This window comes from Perca flavescens, chromosome 14, assembly GCF_004354835.1.
Source record: "Perca flavescens isolate YP-PL-M2 chromosome 14, PFLA_1.0, whole genome shotgun sequence".
Lineage (NCBI taxonomy): Eukaryota > Metazoa > Chordata > Actinopteri > Perciformes > Percidae > Perca > Perca flavescens.
The window spans coordinates 16,853,323-16,879,883 of NC_041344.1; the positions used below are offsets into that span (position 1 = coordinate 16,853,323).

A 26,561-nucleotide genomic window follows, 5' to 3' on the forward strand; every position below is an offset into this window, starting at 1 on the left:
ACAAAAAAATTAATATTTAGGGGCAGTGGTCACAAACTGTGCCCTACCTCAGCAGTGCTCCAACATTAAGACACACACACACACACACACACACACACACACACACACACACACACACACACACACACACACACACACACACACTGTTTGCTCTGGTAGGTTAATAATCCCAAACACTAGGATCTCCTCATACAATGGCTTCATTAAGGGGACAATGGCATTGTGTCAACTAATGACAGGGCTCCTCCTTGCCTTCTGTCTGTTCTGAGATGACCTGCAATACAGACACTCACAGACAAGTCATTATGAAAATTTAGAGAAGGGGGGGGGGATGTTCAAAGCTGTGCATGTGTGTCAGTCTGAGGCCACAATGAGGCTACCATTACTCCATTTAGCCAACAACTTTTAACCCACTTGTTTTTTATATAAAACTATTTATTTAGAATAAAATAAAATTCAGAGGCAGAAACGTTCATTTTAAGCGTGTTTTCTGTGTCATTATGGTGCCTTCAAGCCGTCTTTTCATTTGCTTGCAAGCGAGGTGAGCCTCTATACCTGCCTCTCTGACCCACCAGCCAATCAGAGCCCGGCTCAATCGGCAGCAGCCAATCAGCGTCAGACTCGCCCTCACCTTCAATTCTTTTCTTTTCTTTTTATAGTGAAAGAATGTCTTGCCATTAAAGCAAACGAAGGCAAATATTATAATGCATGGCAGCAGGATGTGTGGATATTTGTTATAATCTCAATACCAATTGAACACGAGACACGCAGAGTGATTGGCTGTTTTGGGACAAAAGCGGCTTTACCTGCCAGGTGGAGCGGAGGAGAGAGAGAGAGAGAGAGAGAGAGAGAGAGAGAGAGAGAGAGAGAGAGAGAGAGAGAGAGAGAGAGAAGAAGCGGGGTGAGAAAAGTCGACTTACCTGTAGCCCAACTTCTGGCAACTCACTCACTCTACTACCTGCTCCGACTTGAAAGTCCAGTTTCACAAGGAAGAACCGTAGAGGAAGCAAAATATGTCACAGGAGACAGACAAGTAAGTGATCGAGCCTGCCGAGAGGATCTTTGATGGTTTCAACTTAAAAGGAAAACTTTTTATTCGCTCACTAAAAGATTCACTTTTTTATACGTAGGTTTTTTTCAGAGGATGAAATGAACTTTGTGGTTATATTACTACTTTTGGATATGTGTGACAAATATTAAACAATTTTCTTGGAGGAAACAAGTAAACTTGGCGCCGTGCATTTCATTAGAGCTAAATTCGCCATTTTTCTTTTTTTTTTTTACTGAAAAAAGCCCTCAAAGTGCAAGGACTGGATTTTCAAAACACTTTGATGTCTTTGACTGAAAATAAGAGTTTTAGCTTTTTTGTTGCATAACTGTTTTCATATTTTAAGGCCTACAGTGCGCGATGGGTCTGCGTGTGAATGAGGACAGTGTGTGTTGCCCGTGGGCCTAACGTTACTGTGTTGTTTTGTAACACCAGAAACTCCTGTAGGCTATTATTATTAAAGAATAAATTAAAACCTGTGTGCTAAAGCTACTTCTACGACAATCAGATCCAAAAAAACATTTCACTAACTTATTTAGGAGGGATTGTGCTTTTAAAAATACTTGTACTTAAATGTTTAATATCTTCTTAAACCCCAGAAATAGCTGAGGAGGCCTTGGCTGACAGACGTCTCATAATGTTACAGAGGATCTGATATAGTTTGAGTTTGCATCCATAATTTAGCTTTACATTTGTTAATAGTCTTAGTTATAAATGGGAATAACTGTATTATTAATAATCTATATTATTGAAATAGGACACTTGTTCCTAACATGATGATTGTGATTTAATATTATTATTATTATTATTATTATTGTGTATTTAAAAGAACTTAAAGTCTCTAAGTGTAACTGCAGTGATGCTGTTTCATGCATCAGTGACAACAACTGCCTGCCACTATTATGACCCACAGTGGTAATATTTAGTCAGATCCACCAGAGTAGAGTTGTTGAAATCATAAACATCACCTAGATGTCTTTGGCCTTTTCATACATTCATGCCAGCTCTCTACCTGCAGGCATTGGTTGGAGAAGTTGAGCAGAGTTTGTAACATTAAAAAAAGAAATACATATCAACTTTGATAAGATGAGGCAGACAGGGTCAAACATCTTCATCCTGGGTGCCTCTTTACTTTACACCTTTATTTTTTATTTTTTTTTGTATAATTTTATTGAGCACATAACAAGTATACAGTCACAAATATATACAATACGAACAGGTCAAGTACGCCAGGGGAGATACAACCAATAACAGAATAAAAAAAAGAAAGAAAACAACTCAATTTACATAAAGCATTTGAAAAGTACAAATAGTGTATGAGTTCTAACAGCCTTCTTATTACTGCTACTTTACACCTTTACCCATGAAGGTTTGCGTCTGTGTGACATCACAGATTAGAGGCGGGATAAATGGGTTTGTTTTATTTGGCAGGGAGATCTGGCAGACAGGAGTTAATGGCAAGTAAAGAAACCACAACAGAAATATAGATGAGTTATTTCATGTTGTTAATTCGTTTCCAAGACGTACAGACGATTTCACAGCTTAGAATATTCCTGATGAATATTTCCATATTGATTAACAATGTTAGTTTGATTCAAGCAAACTGAATGGTGAATGAACAAAAACAGGAAAAAAAGAACTAGTATGAGGCTACAGCATTATAACTAACCTCTTCTAAGACCTTTCCTGAAGGTGTGACATTATACTGATACCGTGCATTGTACAACAAGTGCAAGTTGACACATTCAGAGCCTCTCTTGTGATTGGCTGAGTTTGAAGAGATGTTGTGACAACACTTTGTGTTTAACTGGTCTGTGACTTAAGTGGGCCAACAGAGTGGAGAGACACAACACACAAGACAAACATAAAAAGGGGCTATAGTATATACATTTTTAATTATTTTTTAATAACTTATTTGATATGAAAAATGTCCAAAATAATGACAAATGACCAGCTCATTTTAAATATCAGAATGAAGAGGAAAGCAAGCACATTTAAGCATAATGTGACCAGCTAAAACCAGCAGATTAATTTACTGTATCTAATCTATGTCCACTTGAATTAAAATGTTTATGCATGTCTTCCAGTAAGCGTCTGGTGGTGGTGGTTCCCAACGAGAGCTCCTACCCTGCAGTGCGGCGAGCTTACACCAGTGAGGACGAGGCATGGAGGTCGTACCTGGAGAACCCGCTGACAGCCGCCACCAAGGCCATGATGAGCATCAACGGGGACGAGGACAGCGCCAACGCCCTGGGCCTGCTCTACGACTACTACAAGGTCTGGATTTAATGCTTTTCTTTGTTTGATAATAAACTGAACATCTGTTGGGTGTTTGGGTGGTGTTCAGACAAGACCAGACAGCATGTTCTGAGATTCCCTTCACTTTCAAGTAAGAGCTATACAATTTTGGATGCTTAAAATATTTGGATGTCGTGCATTGCACTGTGCCTTTCTTACATGTTCAACAGAAAACCTTAAGGACTGTCTGCATCTTATACGTCTTTACAACTATAATATAACTCAAATATAATGAGCCATTGTGTGTTTTGAGAAAAAGCCACATGATAAACGAAAAGCACAGAAAAATATTTCATACCATATTCATTTTTTATTTAGCAGCATATTCATTTAGACTTCTAGTTCTCCAAATTACACTGACTGTTTAAAAGTGTAAGTTAATATGCTCACAGTATTATATCAGTCAGTGGAAGTCCAACAAATGAAATCCCAACACACACTGATTATTATTAAACCACATTTCTAACTGTTTATCAAACATAATAAAGGACGGAGACACAAATCACTCACCCTCCAACATATTCTGACTTTCTCTGTTTTCAGGAATAAGAAAAATGTTAAGTAAAGATAAGAGGCCAACGTAACACGCCCTCCTTTTTATCCTTCCAGGTGCCTAAAGACAAGAGGCTTCTGCCAGTTCCCAAAGTTCTTGAAATTACAGAGGAACAAGAGAAGAGGTCAGTGAATAAGAATAAGTATTGTCTCGCTAAAGGTTGCACATGTACAGACAGAAAACAAAAAAAGCTAAATGTGTAGTTGCTAGCAGACCTTTCTCAGCAATGTGTGGAATGAAATCCTAGAGCTCAGTGATTGCAGTAATTGACATGTGGTAAGCAGTTAAATATGAAACGCTTTCAGTTTTATTAACAATAAAACACAATTTCCATAAGATAGTGATTTGAGTCAAGCACTTCTAGTACGCATGTGAGCAAATATCAGGGACGAGTGAGTCTTGTTTCACTTGAAGCACTGATACTGAATGAAAGGAGCACCGGCTGGACTGAGGCCGGTGAAAACCTCCTGATCCCTGCAGAAGAGAAAATACAAAAGATTTCGTGACATAAAGTGTCTCTTGTTTTTCATCCATGTTTTTGTTTAGGTCTGCATTGGTGAGCAACCCCAGCAGCCAAAGTGAGGTGGAGATGGTGGACAACCGTGTTCAAGTCCTCAAATCTGTTCCTGTCAACCTGTCTCTGAACACGGAGCACCAGGAGACCAAACGGGAAGACTTCAGCAGCTCGACCGAGGTGGCGTCAGGGGATGGAGGCTCGCCAGCTGTGGCTGTGGTGAAGGCCGAGGTGTACGCGCCCATCTTCATGACGGGAGCAGGGCTTCACTACAGGGTGGAGGCAGAAGAGTCGTCGCGGGTGATCTACGAACAGAGTCCGTATGAGGTGACCACCGTCAGTCACAGTTCGTATGTGAAAGTCGACCAGCAGAGTCCGCCTGACAGCCCGTACGAAGAGGAGAGAGAAGCGGTGAGAACAAACCCTAGAGTCTGAACAGATACTGTGTCAGGCCCGTTTTCAAAAATCAAGTGTCTTTTTCAAAACAACTGCCCCCCCCCCCCACACACACACACACACACACACACACACACACACACACACCCACACCCCCTTCCACTAGACTGGCTATGGGCCTGTGTGTTATCGTGTTATTATTACTGTGTTATGATTTTATACAGTACATGCATGGGTGGAGTTGTGGTGAAATGGTACGTGACGACTGTAGATGTTTAAATATGATTCACTGAGAGTCCAAAGGTTCATTACCTAAACAGGAATCTTCAAGTGGTTGTTGAATTTGTTCCCTGTTTGCCTGAAATCTCCATGTCGTCATTGTGATCTTTATATATGACAATACTGTTTTTTTTCCTTATTTGCAGCATTGTTTAACCAGTTCCTCTCTGGCTAAATGAACTTGTCCTTCTGCCCAAGTAATTTCCTCTTTCTGTGTGTTTTAAGCGTTCTCAACAGAAGTACCACACACCTTCCTCTCTGGCTACAGATGACTTCTTATTTCACCAGGAAGGAGTGTAAGTCACTCAGAATACAATCACGTAGTCTACATATATATAACGGTGTTAATATTCAAATACAGTATGAAATCAATTTATCCATAAAGGAATGGAAAGTGTATGTTGCTGTACACCCATCCCACCTTCTTATGTCTAATCACGTGTATGTGTGTGCGTGTGTGTGTATGTGTGTGCGCAGTGACAGCTTCCAGTACACGCTGGACGCCACTCGCTCGCTGCGTCAGAAGCAGGGTGAGGGGCCGATGACCTACCTGAACAAAGGCCAGTTCTACGCTGTGACGCTCAACGAGCTCAGTTCCAACAAACGCCTCCGTCACCCCATCAGCAAAGTTCGGGTGAGGGTTATTTTTGATTTGATTTAGCTGCAGTCATATATATATCCCACAGAAAATACCAAGATGTGTTGTTGTTTTTTTGTATGTAATTAAAGTCTACCTATTACCAAACCTTAAAATGCAAAGCTGCTCTAATCTATCTTTTGATAATAACAATGGCTTGAATAATTATGTGTAATGTGAGAGGCGACTCTGCAGTTCCCCTCAGTTCTACAGAGCGTTTTAGCATCTTTCAGCTCATTGTCTTGGATTTACTTCCTCCAACTTCATTTACAGCAGGGAGCCGTTTTCAGTAAAAAAAACTTCTGACAAACCCACCGTACACTACCGGCTCAGCACCAAACAGCAGACGGACAAAGTTAGCGACTGTCTGGTGAACATAGTGGAGCATTTAGCAGCTAAAGAGCCAGAAATTTCCCACGGGCATTGGTAAACAAAGTGCTTAAAGTGAGTGAATGATTTACATTCCTCAGTTGGACACAAACACAACTCCAAATGAAGTGGCTGACAGGACAACATATTAACAGATTATTCTGGTTGGTTACAATTTGGGTTTTTGTACTTTAGTTTTGGCCATCATTTCTAATGGTTATTCTGTTATATTCACCGGAGTAATTTCTGAGATCGCTACTAGAAGTCCTACAGGGGGAGGGGTCAGACGAACAGATTGATAGATGATCTACAGTAAATCACTTTGTGTGGATATTTAAATGAAAGTTAATGCACCCAAAAATAAGAAGTTTAAATGCAAATTGCCTTGCAAATTGCAAATTGCCAATTGCCTTGTCAGACATCTATTTTGCGATGTTGCTGCGTCGCCAGATCTCAGAGACCTTTTTATCATTCATTTGTGATGGAATTTAATGCTATCCTACAGTCCTAAAAAACTCAGTCTTAAAACTTGACCATCATTTGACCTTTTTACCCTCTCAGAGTGTGATCATGGTGGTGTTCAGTGAAGACAAGAACCGAGACGAGCAGCTGAAGTACTGGAAGTACTGGCACTCTCGGCAACACACGGCCAAACAGAGAGTCTTAGACATCGGTAAGACTTACTCCTTACTCCTCCTTTCCAAGACTTTCTCCGTGTTTTATATGTGAACGACGAGCAAATTCTTGAATAATTCAAAACACACGAACCAAAAGACAATGACAAATTTATGTTATTGCAAAAGCTGGAATGCACAGCTAATAAACAAGGCATGACCAAACTAAAAGCAAATAAGCCCCCACCCAACTGTCTGCCCAAGGCTGTTCAGCTGCCCACCATCACACACACACACACACACACACACACACACACACACCTAAGTCTCTTAAATGTCTAGGTGTTGCTGAGACACACAACATAAATCCTCTAATCTCCTCTACATTGCCTGAGAGATTGAGCAAACACTGGGACAAAACAAAACACTCTCTCTCTCTCTCTCTCTCTCTCTCTCTCTCTCTCTCTCTCTCTCTCTCTCTCTCTCTCTCTCTCTCTCTCTCTCTCTCTCTCTCTCTCTCTCTCTCTCTCGCAGCATTTTCCACAAGTGTATGCTGTCGATCTAAAGACTCATATTAAATTGGTATCTTATACCTTTTGACCAATTGGCTGCCAGTGTTTTTTTTGTTTTTTTTGGTTGATCGGTTTAAATTTGAACCAATCACTTTTTACGCCTTGTTGAATGGGTGTGTGAGAAACTAGCAGGCGGTTTGCGTTTGACAAGCTTGGGCCTGCTAACCAGGCAGAGATTCGGAGGTATGTGGGAAGCTTGGGGTGGATGGAAGACACACAGACACACACAGACACACACGCACACACACACACACACACACACACACACACACACACACACACACACACACACACACACACACACACACACACACATACCTATACACAGCTTGTTGGGACAGAGAGAGGAATGCTAGCCACACTGTTACCGTGACTGGTTTTGGTCTGTTGAAAGAAATTCTTGCCCAATTTAGATTTTCATCTTACAGTTATATATTTACGTGAACCAATCCAAATCCTACTCAGCCTACAATTCACACATATCTTTATATCTGTTCCCAACCGGGGCATAGCGGAATAGATTAAAGTGGTTGTGAGATGGTTACTGTGTTTGGAAATGAGAAAAATACAAGTATTAAATTAATTAATTAATAAATTAGTTTTGGACTTTTCTCAGAATTTGTCTTGGTTCCTTGTTCTTTTGGAATACTAAATACTTAAACTGCGAAACTTTCTCTGAGCAGGGAAAATCACTCTTTGATAGACAGGAACCCTTTGACAAGGGTCGCAAATGGACAGTGCTTCGTAGTAAAGGAAATTGTTTAGGAAATACGCACATTTGCATTCTTGCTTTGATGGTAAGATTGATACCACTTTCACGTCTGAGAGTGGTATCAATCTTCTCGTCAAACGCTCAGCAAGAAAGCAAATAAGCGGATTCCCTAAAATATCAAACTATTTCCTTTAAGCAAAAGAGGTTGGGAACTGCTGTCTGATAACTACAATAACTTGACTTTCTGTTGTTTTGCTGGTGAACAGTATCTCAGTATTAACATGATTTAAAGATTTGTTTGACATTTTTTAAAGCTATTATTAGATCCTGCTAAGAGGAAGTGTGTTATCCATTTGGCATCCTGTTCGGCATTTGCCAGTGTAATGAGTCTGTTTGTTTGTGTGTATGAGCCACATATAGATAGCGTGCATTTCCAGTTTGACCCACAAAGCAGAGCTACTCACTTGTAGTGTAAACCCAGTTACCTATGTGCTCATAGATATGCACATAGAAACATAGATCCCCATAACAGATTGCAAACGAGGATGCTGAGAAACTACTTAACACATTTAAAATACTATCCAGATTTTCTACCTCTGTATGTATTCATAATTTATATAAGGGCTGCAATTTATGAATGTTTTAAGTATTGATTAATCTGTGAATTACTTTATCACTTCCTCGAATAATCACTGAAAAATGCCCATCACAATTAATCAAAAGCCCACCTTGACATATTTAAATAGCTTGTGTTGTCCGACCAACCAATCCAAAACACCAAAGTATTTAGTTTAATATCAAGACTAAAGAAACCAGACAAATGATTTTAGCTCTAATTTTTGTGCGTGCATGACAAAGTGCATCAAAGTGGGGAATCTCCACTCAAACAGTTCAGTAGGTCAAATGACAGACCCCTCCACCCTGCTCCTCAGAGCTGGATGCAGCCTGTAATCTGAAGCTGTCCAGAGAGCTGATCTCAATAGCGGTGGAGGGTTTGTTGTCAATCATGCCCCTGGGCTGCGTCACAGAATGGATCATTTGAATGGGGTTATTTCTTGGGGGATACTAGCAGTTAGGCATGTTGCCGCCTGCCTTGCTGCATTGTGCACCTGCTAAAGAACCAGGAAGTGTCGCCGTAACGGCGCTCAGGATGATGCAGGAAGTCGCAGGTCATTCAAGCAGGGGGGGGGGAGGAGGATGCTCTGAGATGTGACCAGCAGAACTGTTGTCGGATGAGCTGCTTCTCCATAAAAAGACGTTCTAGAATAAATTTGCTTTTACCGCAATTAACCCTTCAGTATTGTTATGCTTTATGTTGGGAGCCTTTACTCTGGACGGAGGTAACAGACAAGATGGACCTTGGAGATTTTTCAGACTCCCTTATAATATTGAATGAGAAACAACATTGACTAGGGGTTACCCACTTGTTTGCCTCCTCCCAGGTGGCCTGACTCTGCTCAACTTAAAGTTCCATATCAAGCTGTGTGTAATGTTAGGGGCTTTAGGTTTTTGGTATGTCTGTGTCCATGTAAACATGGTGTACCAATAACTTCTCTGATCAGTAAGGAGATGTTAGGCTGATCGAGTTATTCTTTTATTCATCTATAACGATTGACCTGAAGTACAAGTTTTCCACATTCCAGACATTCAGACCAAATCACATCTGTCTCATCCTATCAGCGTCTCTTTCACAGATAGATTTTTATTGTAGCTGGAACCCAATCCCATGAAAAGACCAAATCCAACAATGCACTAGTCCTTCTCTCCCACTTTCCTACCATGTCTAAGCCTATTTAAAACAGCTCACAAGTACATAGTTTAATATTTTGTTACCACAGCATACCGGTGTTCTCAACGCTTCACATTTAAAGTCCTTCCAATTTGTGGTCACACAGGTCAACAATAGCCAGCTGATGCTCTCACCTGACTGGCTTTTAATATGGTTCTCAGAGCCAGATAGCCTCCTATGTTCCTCCTGCTGCCTTTGAAGCCTTTGAGAGTTTGTTTGCCCAAGCAGATAAGGTTTTATCTTATAAAATTGAAGCGTGCCATTTGATTGCTTATCTTAACAAACAATTGCTACCTGCTTGTCATTTATTGACCAATTTGTGCCATGTGTGGAGGGGAGATATGATGTGTGGTTAGGTTTTTTAAACAGCAGATATCGGCAAAGTAAAGGGGAATGCACGTAGATTGAAAAAATACTTTTGAGCATGCTTTGATGGCAGAAGTTATATTTGAAAGGGCAGAAATAAACCATCCCTCTGCTTGTCCTCACAGCTGATTACAAGGAGAGCTTCAACACGATCGGCAACATAGAAGAAATCGCCTACAACGCCATCTCCTTCACCTGGGACGTGAATGAAGAGGCCAAGGTACTAAACACAAATATTACTGTCTTTTTTGCGGGACATGAATGTTCCTTTTAATTACTATATTCACTCTTCCTGGAGGCGGGCTGTAGATGTAAAAGAAAAAGAAAAAAAAGCAGCGGGACAGGTTTTTTTGTGCTGATTCAGGTTTTGGCAAACAAATACATTCGCTTGACAAATGAACTGTGATGCAGACAGCTCACCTGTAGACATCACAAATACTCACTTAAAGAAATGGTGAATTAAATGGTCAACATTTTTTTATACAAGAATTGAAAGCCAAACGTGGCTCCTTTGCACCAATGGGTATGTTTTCCGCTGTTCGTCATGAAGCTGATGGCCAGTGTTGTGTACTTTTTGCTGTGTTTGTCTTTTTTGTCTTTGTGCCCCACTCCTTTGTGGCCACTCCTTAAATGGAGCTCCGTCACTGTTTAACTCCACAGGCCCCCAAGGGCCAACACAGAACAATCCCTGTCCCCACCCTCTGTTGTTTGTTTTGCCCTCATTTCTGTGTGAATGCGAGTGGTTGTGTGTGTGTGTGTGTGTGTGTGTGTGTGTGTGTGTGTGTGTGTGTGTGTGTGTGTGTGTGTGTGTGTGTGATGTGGCTTGTTCATTGTAATAGCAGCCCGCGGACAAAGACGTTGCTGGTGGAAATCCAAGCACACTTAGTTCTCTGGGCCAATATTGACTCTTTCTCTCTGTACTTCTGTCGCTCTCTTTCTCTTAATCTGTGTAACTATTGAGCCTGAATATATCTGTGTGGTAGTGCAGGAACAGGTGTAATAGGAAGTGACAGAATTATTCCAAATGCCTTTATTCCAAAAGTTTATTTTACGTGTTTTAGACCAAATAAAAAACTTTTGATTGTCTATTTTAAGTCTCTGGGGAAACTTCTTGTTTACTAAGAAAAAGTGTAAGGAGCGCTTCTGGTATCCTTTTAACCACCGGTGCTCATGGAAAGGAATAAAGTTCACGGAGAGGATGGTTTAACTGAAAGAATGAACCTGTCAGCTAATTAGGTTGGGAGAGAGAGAGAGAGAGAGAGAGAGAGAGAGAAAATGTGAAGTATAGAAATCTACCTGAATGAACTTACGCTAAGCTTCATTTCATAGCAGACAGTTGAGATATGTCAGAAAATGAGGAGAGAGTCTAGGTGGGATTCTCAGCTGACCGCCATTGCGCCACCGCGTAAAACTGCCATGACATTATCTTCAACGCAACACTTGCTGAACCCTTTCATCGGCAACCAAACAGAAGAACACATCTGCACTTGGTCATTTGTATAGCGCAGTGTATGTAGTGTACTACGCAGTTTCTGTGGGCTGCCATTTTTAAATTGCAGTCACTATTGATGTTAGCTTAGCTATTTAAAAATGGTGGGTTTGTGCAGGATGTCCGTGTGACGGTTCCCTCTGACCAATCACTGGTCTGCAGCCAGTAGTATCGGCTCAGCTCGCTCGGATCTAGGGTTGGGTATCGTTTGGGTTTTTTCCGATACCGGTGCTAAACGGTGCCTGAACCGAAATATATATAATATATTTATAATGTATAAGTTATAAAATATAACAAAAGGAGCACAAAACAACAGTTGGCGACATTAAAGAACGGCTTGTTTATTGCTAAAGCCATATGGTCAAATTAAATGATTGATAACAATAACAATAACTTATAACAATGACTTATTTCACCAGTAAACTGCTGGTAAACGACAAAAACAAGCACCAGATGGGAAAAGGGTATTTTACAATAACTTTGAATGCACCACAAAGCTGGCGAGTTTCAAGTGAACACACAGTCTGTGTTGTTTTTCTGACAACGGCAGCTGTTACGTCCCAGTGTTGGAATCCTCTACAGGGAAACACAGTCACACTTCACACCGCTTAACGTAAACTGTCAGAATTTTAACCATTTTGTTTAATCCAGCTACTAGCTAACGGTAACGTTAGCTAGTACTATTAGTACTATTACTACTATTACTACCATTTACTGCCCTATTGGCACCGCGTTTTGGTACCCAACCCTACTCGGAACCTCGACCTAGGTGGTACCAAAAAAAAGTACCAGGTACCAGGTACTATCCACAGCTTTTGTTAATGGAAAACCAAAAAAAGAGTTAGTCGAGCCGTACCATGCAGTGGAAATGGAACATTTGTAAAAAGAGAACCCCAGAGCGTAGAATGGCATCAAATAGACCACGCCTCTGATGCAGTTCATAATTGTAACTGTCAGTGTTTAAATACATAAGAAATTGGAGATGCATACGGAAAAAGATGCAGAAATACAACACTGTTATGTAACAAGCTTCTCACTAATCTGGTGTGGTATGTAGCCATGCAGTTACATGTAGTTTTGGCTTCTATCTACAGAGATTCTGAGATATCTGATATTTCTGGTGCAAAACAAACACAACAGAGAAAGAAAGGAATTTTGTTTGTAAATACCTTTGAAACTTTCCACAGAAACAGTAGCTCTCAAGAAAACAATCTCCCACTCATGGCGCTGAATGTAGACATTTTAAATTTGAACTATGTTTTTGGCAACAGCAAAAAAAAAAGTATTCATCAAGTATTTGAAATACAGACTTTAAACAATGCAGCATGTGTCTCTAAGCGGGAGTACCAAGTCATGTTTTAAAAATGAAAATATCTTCAACCACACATACAGTAAATGGAATAATATTGTTTTTTCATTTTGTGGTCAAGGACCAGCTTCTATTTGCACCTGTCAACATTTTGAGTTGTTGTGGTGGATTTGGTCCATTAAATTGTGTATAAAAGAATTAGATTCCTTTAAAGAAAATAGCTTAAGAAAAAAATAAACTGTTATTTATTGTAACATCAAACACCTCTGGTCCCCCCCACTCCTTTATGTACCCCCTGCAGATCTTCATCACAGTCAACTGTCTGAGTACAGACTTCTCTTCTCAGAAGGGGGTCAAGGGTCTTCCTCTGATGATCCAGATCGACACGTACAGCTACAACAACCGCAGCAACAAGCCGCTGCACAGGGCCTACTCACAGATCAAGGTCTTCTGTGACAAGGTGAGGAATCACTTCCTCTTCATCAGTTATAAGGATGTTGTCTGGAAAAGTTTCATCATTTTGTCAGTAAATCTATGTCCATTAAAGGGTACCATTTAGTAAACATTGTATTGGGATGAGGGTTTTTGCTCCCTGTTTTGTATTTTCTGTCCGTATTTTTTAAGTGGATTTAAAATGTGTTAATATTGCTCATTTGTAACACGGTCTGCAAATAATCAATCTGCTCGATTGATTAATCAATCATTTCATTTATAAAATGTCAGAACCAAGTGAAAAATGCTTGGTGTATTTGAATTTGTTGTTTTATTCTACCATCAGTCAAAAACTAGAAAGCTATTCAGTTCACTTACATATACTTTATGACAAATAAAATCAGGAAACTGAATGGAGGACCAAATATTGAACAAGACAGATGAGATAAACCACAGCGGTGTTCATGGCGATTTCTGGAGAGGAGATGTTAAAAGTTGCTTTCATATGAAGCTTTATTATAGCAGTTGTGTCCTGATGATCAAAGTAAGCCTCCAACCTTTATGAGTAAAAAAAGCAGAATATTACGTATAATATTGCTGCTGTCAGCAATGAGAGTTTGTGTATGTGTTGAGCTGTTGGGATTTTTGCCATCAAGTGAAAACGCTGCAGTATATATTGTAAATGTGTCACAGACAGGTGTGTTTGACTGTGTCAGTGTGTCACAGACAGGTGTGTTTGACTGTGTCAGTGAGGGAGTTAAACCATGACATAAGTCCTCCCTCTAGTGGTGTCACCTGCACATTGAGCCTCCAGATACACCTGTACATACACACACACACACACACACACACACACACACACACACCATTTCTATTAAAAATTTAAACTTTTCTATCCAACAGAAACAATGTGGTAATTACTCATTATGTCAGAGTGTGTTTAAAGGATGCTGGTAACATTTCCACAAACCGATGTGTTCAATATGTTTTTGTCTGTTGTCTTTCTCAGGGAGCAGAGAGGAAAATAAGGGACGAGGAGAGAAAACTGTTCCGCAAGAAGTCAAAAGGTTTGAATTGCATGAAAAAAACAATTTTGCTTGTAAAATGTTGGTATCAAAATCCGAGGAAATTATAGATGCAGGATGTGATATGAGGACCGGAGAGGTATCAAACGCCCTCTTCATTAATTCTTTATGAAATCACGGTGAATACATCTCTCTCCCCTGCTTTTAGATATTTGTGTCTACAAGGTATTCATTTGAGTTTCTTTGGCTGGAGAACTCTATTTGTTCTTTTCTAAAAAATCCTCTTCGTCACTGGTGTTTAGGTAAAGATGGAGGTGTAGGGGTGATAACCGCTCCCAAGAAGTCCGACACCACTTATTTCAAGACTATGAGCGACTTGGAGGCTCAGCCCGTACTCTTCATCCCCGACGTTCACTTTGGCAACCTGCAGAGGGCCGGACAGGTATAGGTTGCCTCTCTATAAACAAAAGTGAAAGAACTTGTTTCCTTTTACAGTAACTGAGTTCATCTGCTGAAAGGGGAAATTGGAGCTGCCACTGTAAAATGCTGTTTACACGTTGATGCATCAGTTTTAACAATCTAATCATAAATTTGATATATAAATAAATCAGCCACAGTAGCCATTTTTATTTTTTTATTTTAAGATTCTTTTTTGGGCATTTTAGGCTTTTATTTGACAGGACATGAAAAGGGAGAGAGAAGGGGAATGACATGCAGCAAAGGGCCGCAGGTCAGAGTCGAACCCAGGACCGCTGCGTCGAGGAGCAAACCTCTGTATATGGGTACCCACTCTACCAACTAAGCTATCCGGGTACCCCACAGCAGCCATTTCTATGCAGAATGAGTACTTCAAGTGCTCATATTATGCTTTTTGGCTTTTTCCCTTTCCTTTTTTATACACAAAGCTTAAAACGTACATTAATGCGTAATACTTCATTTGCAGGTGTTTACCTTCAACACAGAGGAGATCGAGAGAGAAGGGTGAGTGTGTGTCAATGAGCATTTTCATTTACACACGTGATATAAATCTAAAGTATGTAAATGAAAGCAGGTACAGATACCGACCAAAGGCATACAGAGGAAGTGTTGTGTCACCACAAATGCAAACACATTGCATACATGTTTATGGCACCTGACACACGTTTGTTTGTTTCTGTGTGTTTTCACCAGGAGTGTGCTGGTGAAGAGGATGTTCAGGTCGCCAGATGAAGATCTGTGTCCGTCACCTCAAAAACAGATCAAAGAGGAGACGCACAAGAAAGGTACAACATGGCTGCTTCCTTCTTTGCACGCTCCAAACCCAGGTTATAGATTATATAAGGTTTATTCTTCCGCTTCTCTCTGCAGTGCTGTTGTACGTAAGAAAGGAGACGGATGAGGTGTTTGACGCTCTAATGTTGAAGAATCCCACACTCAGAGGCCTGATGGATGCTGTGAGTGACACCTCGCTGTAAGAGTGATGTGAAAGGCACAATTTGTTTGCAGCAGAGCACCGGTTTACAAACTGCTTTCATCTGTCATTCGTAGATATCAGAGAAGTACGGCGTGGCCACAGAGAGGATAGCCAAAGTGTACAAGAAAAGTAAAAAAGGGTGAGTAAGGAGACAGATTGCAGTTTTAGGTCTATTTGGAGCCTTGTGTTAAGCATGTGAAATTAAACTTTAGTGTCTTTTGTGTCAGGATCCTGGTGAACATGGACGATAACATCATTGAGCATTACTCCAACGAAGACACCTTCATCCTCAATATTGAGAGCTACGCAGACGCCTACAAAATCACACTGGCAGAGATCTGACTGCTCATCAGCCGACTCGAAGGACCGCGAGTTGAGACGAAAGAGACGCTGTGACTGCTGGTTGGCTGAAATCCACGAGGCTGCTATTGATTGGCTGATAAGCTGACTGACAGTATTGGAGACGTTGGTGTTGCTCCAACGCTCTGAGGTCAACGTCTCGACACATTTCATTCCTCTCTGACACTGTTACACTATGAAGCAAGTCATATTTTTTGTGCAGGAGGACGACGACCCTATAAAGAGAGGACATTATAGAAATTCTATGAACTGGTTATATTTACGTCCTCATTGTACTCATCCTGTTGTGAGGTGAAATGATGCAGTACAGATCCATGGCCTCCACTTTTGCTAAATATTTTTATTGTATAAAAAAGTTTTACTTTTCTGTACAGTCCTGTGTTTCTGCCAAATTACACATCAGGAGTAGCCTCATGAAATACCTGATGCACTGTATGTAGCTTGAATTAGTTGGGTCTAATTAAAGTAGCTTCTTTGCCTGCCAGCCTTTGTTTGTGTTAGTTGTGTTATTATTTATTAATGACAATGTTTTTCATTTCTTTAGCAATTTATCCAAGGATTTCAAGTGCATTTCAGTGACTTTGTTTAGTCGCCCTCTCTAAGAGTACTCAAGGAGTTTTCAATGGCTTATCTCTATTTTTCAGCTATGTTGTACTATTTACATGTTGACAAATTTGTAGGACCTAACATGAAATGGTAATGACAAAAAAATAAATACTGTAAACGTTTGTTTTGGTGACAAATGGCACTTGACCTCATGTTCTTGGCTCTATTGAAAAATGAATAAAGTTATATATAGAGATGTCATTTTTGGTTAAACAAGATTAAGAGTGAGGTTCTGTTCTTAGGCTGTACCTAAGACGTAGGTTTCTCTGACAATGCTTGACATACTGATGTTGAGCTAGTAAGTGGGTGTGTTTTAAGGCAATGTAACTATACCAAATCACATGAATTTTGCTAGTCAAGTAATGGAAGTTACTGCTTTGATATGCTATGCTAAGCTAGGCTAACTTAGTAAGCTTAATTTTTTATTTTTTTTATATTTAATTATTCTCCCATGTGGGTCATCTAAATGAATTACCATGATGTCTATTCATCAAATGTCATACTTTTCAATTAGAAAAATAACTTTTTAAAGTAAATTTAGCTTTAGCTAAGGCTAGCAGTGGTTATCTGCCCAGCTAGCTTTTATTTGATATTAGTGTAACCCATTGGCAGGCCGTGTATCTTAAGCCTGGGCCTTCAGTACTATCCTACAGCAATTAAAGGGATACTTCACCGATTTTGCATTAAGCTTTGCATCAGTAGAAACACGGCAGTATTTTCAAATGATCGTGCTTCCTGATCTCTGTAAAAATATTTATTAATTTAATGATTAAATAAGGTAGTGTCTCCAAACTTACCTCAATTTTAACTTGTCTCCTGCTAGTTGTACTACAGCACTTACTTTAAAAAAAAGTTAAATTAATAAATATTTTTGTTGTATCTCTTTTCGGTGTTGTAATTTGTAGACGTCCCTAAGCACTCGTCTTACTGCCAGTAGCAGCAGAGAGCAGAAGCCAGCAGGCAAGTGTTATTTAAATAAACTCCTGGTGTACTTACAAACTTTCCAATCCATCATTTTATGAGTACATAACCTATTTGTACTAGTGTAGAAGTTTGGTATCATTTTGGGAATTATTAGTGGGGTAACTTACAAAATACACATTTGGATCCATTAGCGCCTGCACTAAGCTATTCAGCTGATCACGCTAACTCTTCCAATGTTTGATCCAGGTGAAAAAAGCTTCTGGGCTTTTTTTGGCTTGAGGTCATGGTGCAAAGGACCCTAGGGTGAAATGACTCCGAACCATCACTTTAAGCCACGGTGTTGGCTAGTTATGTCTTTATTACATGTTACATTGTCTAAATATATATGAAAAAAGACAATCAGCCATTTTCCTATTTTGTCTTTATTTGAATAACAAAATGGACATTCTACACAGAACACAATGCAAGTTAATAATATAAAATCTACAAAATGACAGTGAAGTTTTTTGTTCGACAGTTAACTGCACAGTATAAATGGATACAATACTGTATTTTTTTTAAATTAATCTATATTTGGCACTTGACCACAAGATGCTACTGAAGTGAAATGTGGGACTAACGTACTTGATCACCTACTTGAAATATGCAGAAGCCCAGAGAATTTATCACAACTATTCCCCCTTCAAAGTCATCATTCATCGGCCTGTGAAGACTACTGCATCTCATGGTGTTTTAAGACCAGCAGGAACAGGCAGGTGAAAGTTAAGCAGAATGGAAGCAGTAAAGAGCTATCAGTAAATCCGGCTAAGACAGAGCTGTTACTTGCTACCATCAGTGCTTTGATCTGATATCGCCATTATCACAGTAGCACTGAAATTGTCTTACAATTACATTTGTATTTAAAATTATTTGGTGCACATTCCACAGATGTAAAGTCACATTTGGACAAAACTTGAGATTTGCAGAGGTTACTGTTGCACTTTAATGACGCAAACACCATTTAGAGACCGTTTACACATCAGTTACACACAGTACAGGAAAAACATAATGACTGCCAATGTTTACTAGCTTCCTGGGAAATATTAGGTCAGTGGAGGGGCAGCTGGGGATCAAACTGAGATCTGTAGCTATTTAAGGGAGAAAAAGTAGCTACATATGCTAAATGTAGCGGTGGATATTTAAAGCAAAATGTATAGCAATATGTGTGGTCCTCTCCTTTTTAACATCTCTAACATAAATATGATGAATATACTGTACAACCTTCTTTCATATCATATTCGTCAAGTAAAATAAAATGTTTATCATCACATTCAAATGATTTATACGTCAAAGAATATATTTTTCTTCCAATGTAGCAAATTTTCACAATGTGATCACAGAGTAAAAGAATATATAAGTAACATACTATATATTCATATAAGATCTAACTTTTTTTTTTGCTCATACGCTTGTTCAAGCATAATTGAAGGAAGAGAATCACAGCTGTTTATATGCATTTGTCAAGTTAATGTAGTCTTCAGTAAAATTAAAGGTGTGTGTGTTATATGGTGTGTGTGTGTGTGTGTGTGCATGTGTGTGTGTGTGTCAGGCATGAAAACGGGTCAGGGGTGAAAAAGGTGAGAAGGATATTACCCCTCTAGGAGGGTCCGGGGGCATGATCCCCCTGAAGAAAATTTTAAATATTCCATATTTTAAAGCATCAATCTGATGCATTTTGAGATGCATTTTTTGCCAACCAACAGTGTAATATTTCAATATGCACTCATTAAAGTTAATTTGACTGGCAAAACAGTTAAAGTCCTTCTGACATTACACAATAATAAAAGTCATAATTTTTAAAAACTAAAACATTTTGGATCAATTTTTACTTCTTCCAACCATATGTTAAATAAAGAGTTAATGTGTATTTACATATTGCAATAATATCATAATCCTACAATGAATCATTGTGAAAACTAAACTTTACTACTTTGGCCAGGTCATCAAAAAAGCAAATTAGTACATTGATGATTTTGTCCATGTTGATATTAGCTGCTTTATTTACATTTATTAAAAACGTCGCATTGTTTATCTTTTCATATAGCTAGACGTCTAAATGCTGATTCCAAACAGACAGCTTTGTCAAGGTAGTTTGGGCTTCAGATAGCTTTTACAAATCATGTTCCGCTATGAACGTGCACACACACATACTGTTTGTATCACGGTCGGTCAGTAAAGGCGCAGTCGCAACGGTAGCGGTCGTTGCCGGTAACGTACTCGTATGACAGAGTGCACGGACCGAAGCTTTGTGATTAGCATCTAATGACTAGCAAACACTTTCTTACCGCTGCTGCCGTCCAGTATCTTCCTTCAACATGCGCTGCAGAAGCACCCGGCTCCCTCAGTTTGAGGCACCAAATACCAAACAGCTTCCCGTCTCCACCCTTTTCCTCTTGTCCCCTATTCATGCCCAGCGCCATTTGTTTTTAACTACTTTCTCAACTAAAGCTGCCTGTATCTACATGCTCCAAGTTTGATAAACTTTGCCTCCATTTTTTTTTTTTAGCCGCGTTCCCACGGAGACCACAGCGGCACCGCACTCTGACATTTCGGCAAAGACCCGCCCTACTTTGCATCTGATTGGCTAGAACTCGTTTCACTGGTTGGTGGAACTCGTTTCATGGGTTGGTGGAAGTTTGATGATTGGTTAAATCCAGCGCATCAAAACAAATCCCATGTGGACTTTTTAATTTATTTATTTTTCTAAAATACTCATATGCCAGAAATTGGGCACCAGGCCCGAGTACTTACACCCCCCGCCCCTCTCTAAACATTTTCTCATCAAATCTACACGATTCACGTAGGTCACCTATTTTGGTTTCAAAACGGCGAATTTCGCCGAAAGGTGAGTGATTTTCATGTCTGGTGTGTGTGTGTGTGTGTGTGTGTGTGTGTGTGGACAGAACTTGGCATAAAAAGTCACTTTCAAAAGAACAGATGGTTTTTGTAATCTGTAGTCAAAATATTCCTTCATTTAGAGTCAGTTTTGGTTTAAAGTAAAATTTTTCCAAGCTATACATTAAAAATAATCAGCTTTCATCCCTTTTAAAATCTTTTATGGTTAAAAACTATCCAAATGTCCCATATCTCTGGTCATCATAAGCCATATTGTAAGCTGTGAACGCTTGTCGTCCCAGACTCACATACTTCATTTCATCCAGTGTTAACATGGAGCTAGACTGCAATACTTTGTGAAAATCTGTCCTTCATCCCTCAACAAACCGAGTCAGTTAAAAGAGAACAGTGATTCCCTTCAAATAAGGAATAATGCTTTAAAAAAAAAGAAAAAGAAATGAAAGAATAAAAAGAAACAGCAAACTTGGATTCAGCTCAATGTACCTCACAAATCTGTTGGATTATCCTCTCTGGCCGTCTTCTCAGACAGAGATAGCACAACTTTGATTCAGTGTTTAACAAGTCTTTGATGGGGTTTCAGTCCTTTGAGTTATATTTGTACCATATATGAGACCCATGTTGTCTTCAGCTTTTGACCAAACAGAGGCACATTTAGAGCATGTGCATGTGGCCGTCTGAAAGGTTAGATATGCGCCAGGCTTTGGTACTTGTAGTATGCACAGTTGTTGCATGTTTTCTATGTGTGTGTGTTTGTTAATGGGCCTCTATAGCTCAAGTGATCAAATCTGAACAATCTCAGGTGGGTCAGCTTGGAGAGATTTTGAAAATGTGTTATATTAATCAAACTGCGATGGAAAAAAAGTCCAGTTTTCTACTGCCCAGCACTGCTGGGATCGCACTGAAGCAGCCGGACAATGGAGGGATCGTTCTTCGCTCCCTCAACAAACTCCTCAAGAGACAGTTTACCTGAGAGAGAGAGAGAGAGAGAGAGAGAGAGAGAGAGAGAGAGAGAGAGAGAGAGAGAGACAAAAGAGTATTGGTTAATTGTCCTGTTTATGTGTTCTAGCAGATCTAACTAGATCAAAAATAGATTAAATGAAAAAAAAGAGCAGATATCTACGGAGCCTGCCTGGTCCCACTTTGTCAAAAAAATTATTTATAACTATCTTGTGGCCTCGGGATCCCCCAGTCGGAGCTGGTTAATGTTGCTCGGGAAAGGGAAGTTTGGGGTCCCCTGCTGGAGCTGCTCCCCCCGCGACCCGACACCGGATAAGCGGACGAAGATGGATGGATGGATGGATGGATGGATGGATGGATGGATATCTTGTGGCCTCAAGATACTAACTTGAGGCCTCAAGATACTATCTTGTGGCCACAAGATACTATCTCGTGGCCTCAAGATAGTATCTTGTGTGCTCCGTCCTGCACTCCTGTAGCGTCCGCTCCTCTTCCCTCCTTATGTCTCAGCCATTCATTTTCAAAATGCGCTCCCGTGTGTTGGAGCGTGTTCCGTATTCCTCCAGCATCTCTCCTGATGAGATCTGCCTCAGGTGCGCTGGGAGGAGTCTTCAGTTCTGTGCCAGGCAAACCAAAACACCACACATAGACGCGCCGATCCTCCAAACATCCATAGCTGTCCTCCGGCTCTGGCTCCGCTGTCCTGCCCGTCCCCAACGTTTCTTTTTCGCTCTCTATCCGCTCCTCTTTCCTCCTTGTGTCTCAGCCATTCATAATACAAAGTAAAACACCCGAAACACCACACTATATACAACATAAGAAAACTCTGGCTGCCTGGCTCCACTTTCTGACATATATACACATGTAAAAAGTATAAATATAGGCTATACAATATGAAGAAGAACTCTCGTGGCCACAAGATACGTATCTTGAGGCCTTAAGATACGTATCTCGTGGCCACGAGCTAGTTATAATTAATTTTTTTTTGACAAAGTGGGACCAAGGGGGCTCCGGTAGATATCTTCCCTAAGGTGATGTGACACGTTTTTTACAGAGTCTCTTAAATATCTATAGCAATACATTTTTAGTTAATTTGTTTATTTAAAGCTTTAGTGCGTAACTTTTTGATATTAATAAACGTACATTACATTCAAGCCATTGCCAAATGAGTTGAGACTGACGGGGTATTGAGTTCAGTTATAGGCGTTAAAGAAGCTATCGTTACACTGCAGCAAAGTGAAGACTTACCATCTCGATTTAAGTCCATCTGCCTGAAGATCTTGTCTGTGCGTTTCTCAGGTGTGGACTCATCCTCAGGCATCTTCATCACAGAGGAAACCATCTTGTAAATAGCCTGAATACAGAAAGGTGGAAGTCATGAACACACATTTTAGTATGGAAGCTTTTATGTTTATGACTATAAATCCTGTTGTTTTGGTAAGTTTATTTGTAGATATCTCAGTCCAAAACTCCAACGACAAAGACCACAATAAAGAGTCTACAGTCTGATCACGTTTCATATGAGTTATACCGGCCAGAAACACAACTGCAATGTTGCACCAGCTGGATTTTTGCAAAGTGCAGTGAAATAAATCTGATGTGACTCCACAAAAAACACCAGTATTCATGTCTAAAAGATGTAGTTTAGGTTTTTAAATAGATGATAAACCAACAACAGTGAATGTGTTTTGCTTCACTCTTTAGGTTTCCTGTGATATTTAAAATCTAGCGCTGGTAGTATATATTAATAGTGCTGCAAACTTTTGTTTTTTAGCCTGTCCCACCTTTCTATTAGACACTTTAACCTTAGAGTGTGAAATATTCCTCATAATGATGAGTTTTGTCAGATCATCTGTCCAAACAGCAATGCACCAGAGCAGCTGTGTACATCTGCATCTATCACACAGACACACACACCACCAAGATGGTGATTAGGGCTGCAGGTATTGATAATTTTATTATGAGTTAGCTAGTTAGTGTATTGATTTTTCAATTAGCTGATCTGACCAGAAACCACAAAATCTAGAGAATGTAATGACATAAAATATAAGCAGCTCCTAGCATTTGAAAGGGGGTAATACTTGGTATTTGTAGTAGATAAAGGAATAATTAATTTTAATATAAATTATTTCAGATAAACTAATTGATGATCAAGTAATTGGCATTAATAAACAAGCATGGGTATGTTTTTTTGGGGGGTTGTCAAATTTTGACAGCTGTATTGAGGAAGATAACTCCAGAAAAGAAGTTCACAGAAACTTCAATTAAACAATCAGCAACATATTTGCAGTACAAATAATATTGCACTACAGCTGAAACAACTAGTAGATTAACTCAATTGACAGAAAAATAATTAATTATTTTAAGTAATTTAATAAGCGTGTGTTGCTGTTCTGTTTTATATACTGTAAATGTACTATCTTACAGTCAGACAAAACAAGGAATTTGATGTCACCTTGGATTCTCTGTAATTGTGTTGGACAGATTTGACTACTTTTCATAGACAAGGAAAAAAAGGGGTGCTAAGGGGGCTGCAGCACCTTCTAAAATGAGGCATCATGAAAACCATCAGTTAAAAAAACAAAACAATAAATAGATTAATTGATAATGATCTGATGGATATTTTGCCAATGTATCAAGGCACCCCTACACATAAACACACTCGCTCACTTTACACAGACACTATAAATAAAGAGCAGTGTGTAGTGCTGAGTCAATATGAGGATCATAGGAGGACGGCTCACATTTAGAATTACACCACAGTCAAGTCTTATTTAGAGATGTCTGAGGGGCTGAGAGGAACTGCTGGTTTCTAAAATTACACAGCTGCTGGTTTTCCTACTGTGGGCAGTCAAATGGTGCCGAACACAGAAGCAGATGGATATATGGTGTAGTAACTCTGTGGATGGCTAAGCAAAATGTTGCTTCACTGCAGGAGTAGTTTTAGGACCAGGGAACATGGTGTTACCATAATGGTATGCTATGGCCACTGAAGGACTGAGGGCTAAATAAAGCTCAAATGGCAGAAAGTCTGAACAGTTGAGAGAACGAAGGATGGAGGGAAATAAAGATAGAATGAACCAAAACAGAACAAAAACACTCTAGACCATAACAGTAAACCCACCGTAACGATCTCCAGCATCTCGGCCTTGCTAATGTATCCATTCCCGTCCAGATCGTACATACTGAATGCCCACTTCAGCTTCTGGTCCAGCCGACCACGAGAGGTCACACTCAGGGCGATGATGAACTCCCTAAAGTCTATGGTCCCATCTCCATTGGCGTCAAAAGTGCGGAAGACATGTTCGGCGAACTTTGAGGCGTCTCCATAAGGGAAGAAGTTGGCGTAGATCTTCTTGAACTCCTCCATGGAGAGCGCGCCGCTGGGGCAGTCCCGCAAGAAGCCCTTGTACCACTCCATGATCTCATGCTCGGTGAAGTCTGTGTTCTCCATCAGGTCCTGCATCACGTCGGGACGTAGCTTGCTGTTCTGTTTGCCCATGGTCGCTGCTTGTGTTTAGGCTGTGGGTGTTGGGAGGGCAGCGGCAATTTAGACTTCTCACAGTAAGGAAGAGAAAGGGAGAGAGAGAGGGGGGGGGCGAACAGAAAAAGGATTTTAGAAATAATATAAAATGACTTTGAGCCTTTTTGACATAAGAGGAGGAGGGAAGACAGTGTTGTAAAAAGGAAGGGGAAAAAAAGCGTACAGTCTTGATGCACTTTCACACTTTAAAAAGCTGGGCTAACTTCTGTTGTAAATATAGCAGTTTTTCTTTTCTTAAAAAAAAAACAACAAAATAATTAATCCTCATAAGACACTAACATACAGTTTAAACCTGCAATATCTGACTTTTTGCCAACTTGGGGGCAGTGGAACAAGCTGTAAACACAATACTAACATATTATTACCTATCATCAATATATACTCTCCTTTCAGTTCTGTTTTTGGTCTCTACCTGATGGAAAAATATCTGACTCTTTAGCTGCTAAAAACGAGGTTGGCCATCATCTACCAACTAAACTTAACTGCTTACAAGATGAGATGGATCAGCTTGGCTTACCACCTCTGCTAAATAATTTCCTGTGGGGAGTTTTGGGATGTCAAGTGCCCTAACATTATGTGTACTTGGGCTGTTAACATCATAGTGTTATCACAAAAAGCAGTTGAAAATTGAGTAGAAGTGTTACTAGACCGTTCAAAACTGGCTCCTAACTCCTGACTTCTAAAAAAGGTCAATGTAAATGATATGTAAAACAACCTATACTCACTACAAACTGTGGAATGATATTTTTTAATAAAATAATTTCAATGTTTTTATTCCCTTTCATATCATCTCTTTATATTAGCTTCACTGTCGTATATACTGATGTATGAAACTTGTAGTTCTTGCTTTCATTTTGTCTATTTTAAGGCAGTAATTTAGTTGACAGTTTGGGGTCTTTTTAATCTTAACTGCACTTTTTTTTTTACCAGGTTGTTGTTTTTGTTGCCATTTCATGAAAAAATGCAAATAAAAGTTATCATAGAAACTATGACAGTACACGAGATAAAAGAAAAGCAGGGTGATAAAGTTGAGTATGTGGTCTTGTGCACATGAACAGCCAGGTTCAGTCTTCCATGCACCTGCAACAGGAGACCACCAAATATTTTCATGGTGCACAACCACCACATATGCACACCTACGCCCACACTACCAGTGTAGCACACACACTGTTGATAACCCCAATTCCTGCCAATGTGTCTGTGCATGCATCTCTGCAGATGCAACTTCCATTTCCTGCAGGAGCTTTGATGCCGATGCATCAACACACACACGTGCACATCCTCTGCATTACCAGTCGAGTAGTTTATCGACATAATTTGAGTTTTGATAAGGCTTTTGAAATAAAATCTGCAGAAAAGATATGGATAAATTAAGTAAATCTCAAGTACAATTTGACTTGTCTATGTTTCATGCATACTA

At 39.8% G+C, this 26,561-nt stretch overlaps 2 protein-coding genes across 3 annotated transcripts in view; one reads left to right on the top strand and one right to left on the bottom strand.

Annotated features, from left to right (window-relative positions):
• The first annotated feature begins 909 nt into the window (after positions 1-909).
• grhl2b (grainyhead-like transcription factor 2b) lies at positions 910-16,953 on the top strand. The gene is made up of 16 exons (XM_028597736.1): positions 910-1,033; positions 3,136-3,325; positions 3,956-4,023; positions 4,446-4,824; positions 5,314-5,384; positions 5,566-5,722; positions 6,656-6,767; positions 10,273-10,367; positions 13,247-13,405; positions 14,387-14,444; positions 14,705-14,844; positions 15,346-15,383; positions 15,573-15,664; positions 15,750-15,835; positions 15,930-15,994; positions 16,083-16,953. The coding sequence occupies exons 1-16, from the start codon at positions 1,014-1,016 to the stop codon at positions 16,195-16,197; spliced, it is 1,845 nt and encodes a 614-aa protein (XP_028453537.1). The 5' UTR covers positions 910-1,013; the 3' UTR covers positions 16,198-16,953.
• Positions 16,954-20,218: 3,265 nt separating this feature from the next.
• Positions 20,219-26,561, bottom strand: part of ncaldb (neurocalcin delta b) — a 16,656-nt gene continuing 10,313 nt past the window's right edge. Inside the window, exons 2-4 of one of the 2 annotated variants that reach the window (XM_028597188.1) lie at positions 24,722-25,152; positions 22,846-22,951; positions 20,219-21,606 (exon numbers count right to left, since the gene is read on the bottom strand). In XM_028597188.1, the coding sequence (XP_028452989.1) occupies positions 21,512-21,606; positions 22,846-22,951; positions 24,722-25,099 (579 nt within the window). In that variant the 5' untranslated portion in view covers positions 25,100-25,152 and the 3' untranslated portion in view covers positions 20,219-21,511. Of the gene's footprint in view, positions 21,607-22,845; positions 22,952-24,721; positions 25,156-26,561 lie in introns of both variants that reach the window. The other variant, XM_028597189.1, reaches the window with a different exon arrangement.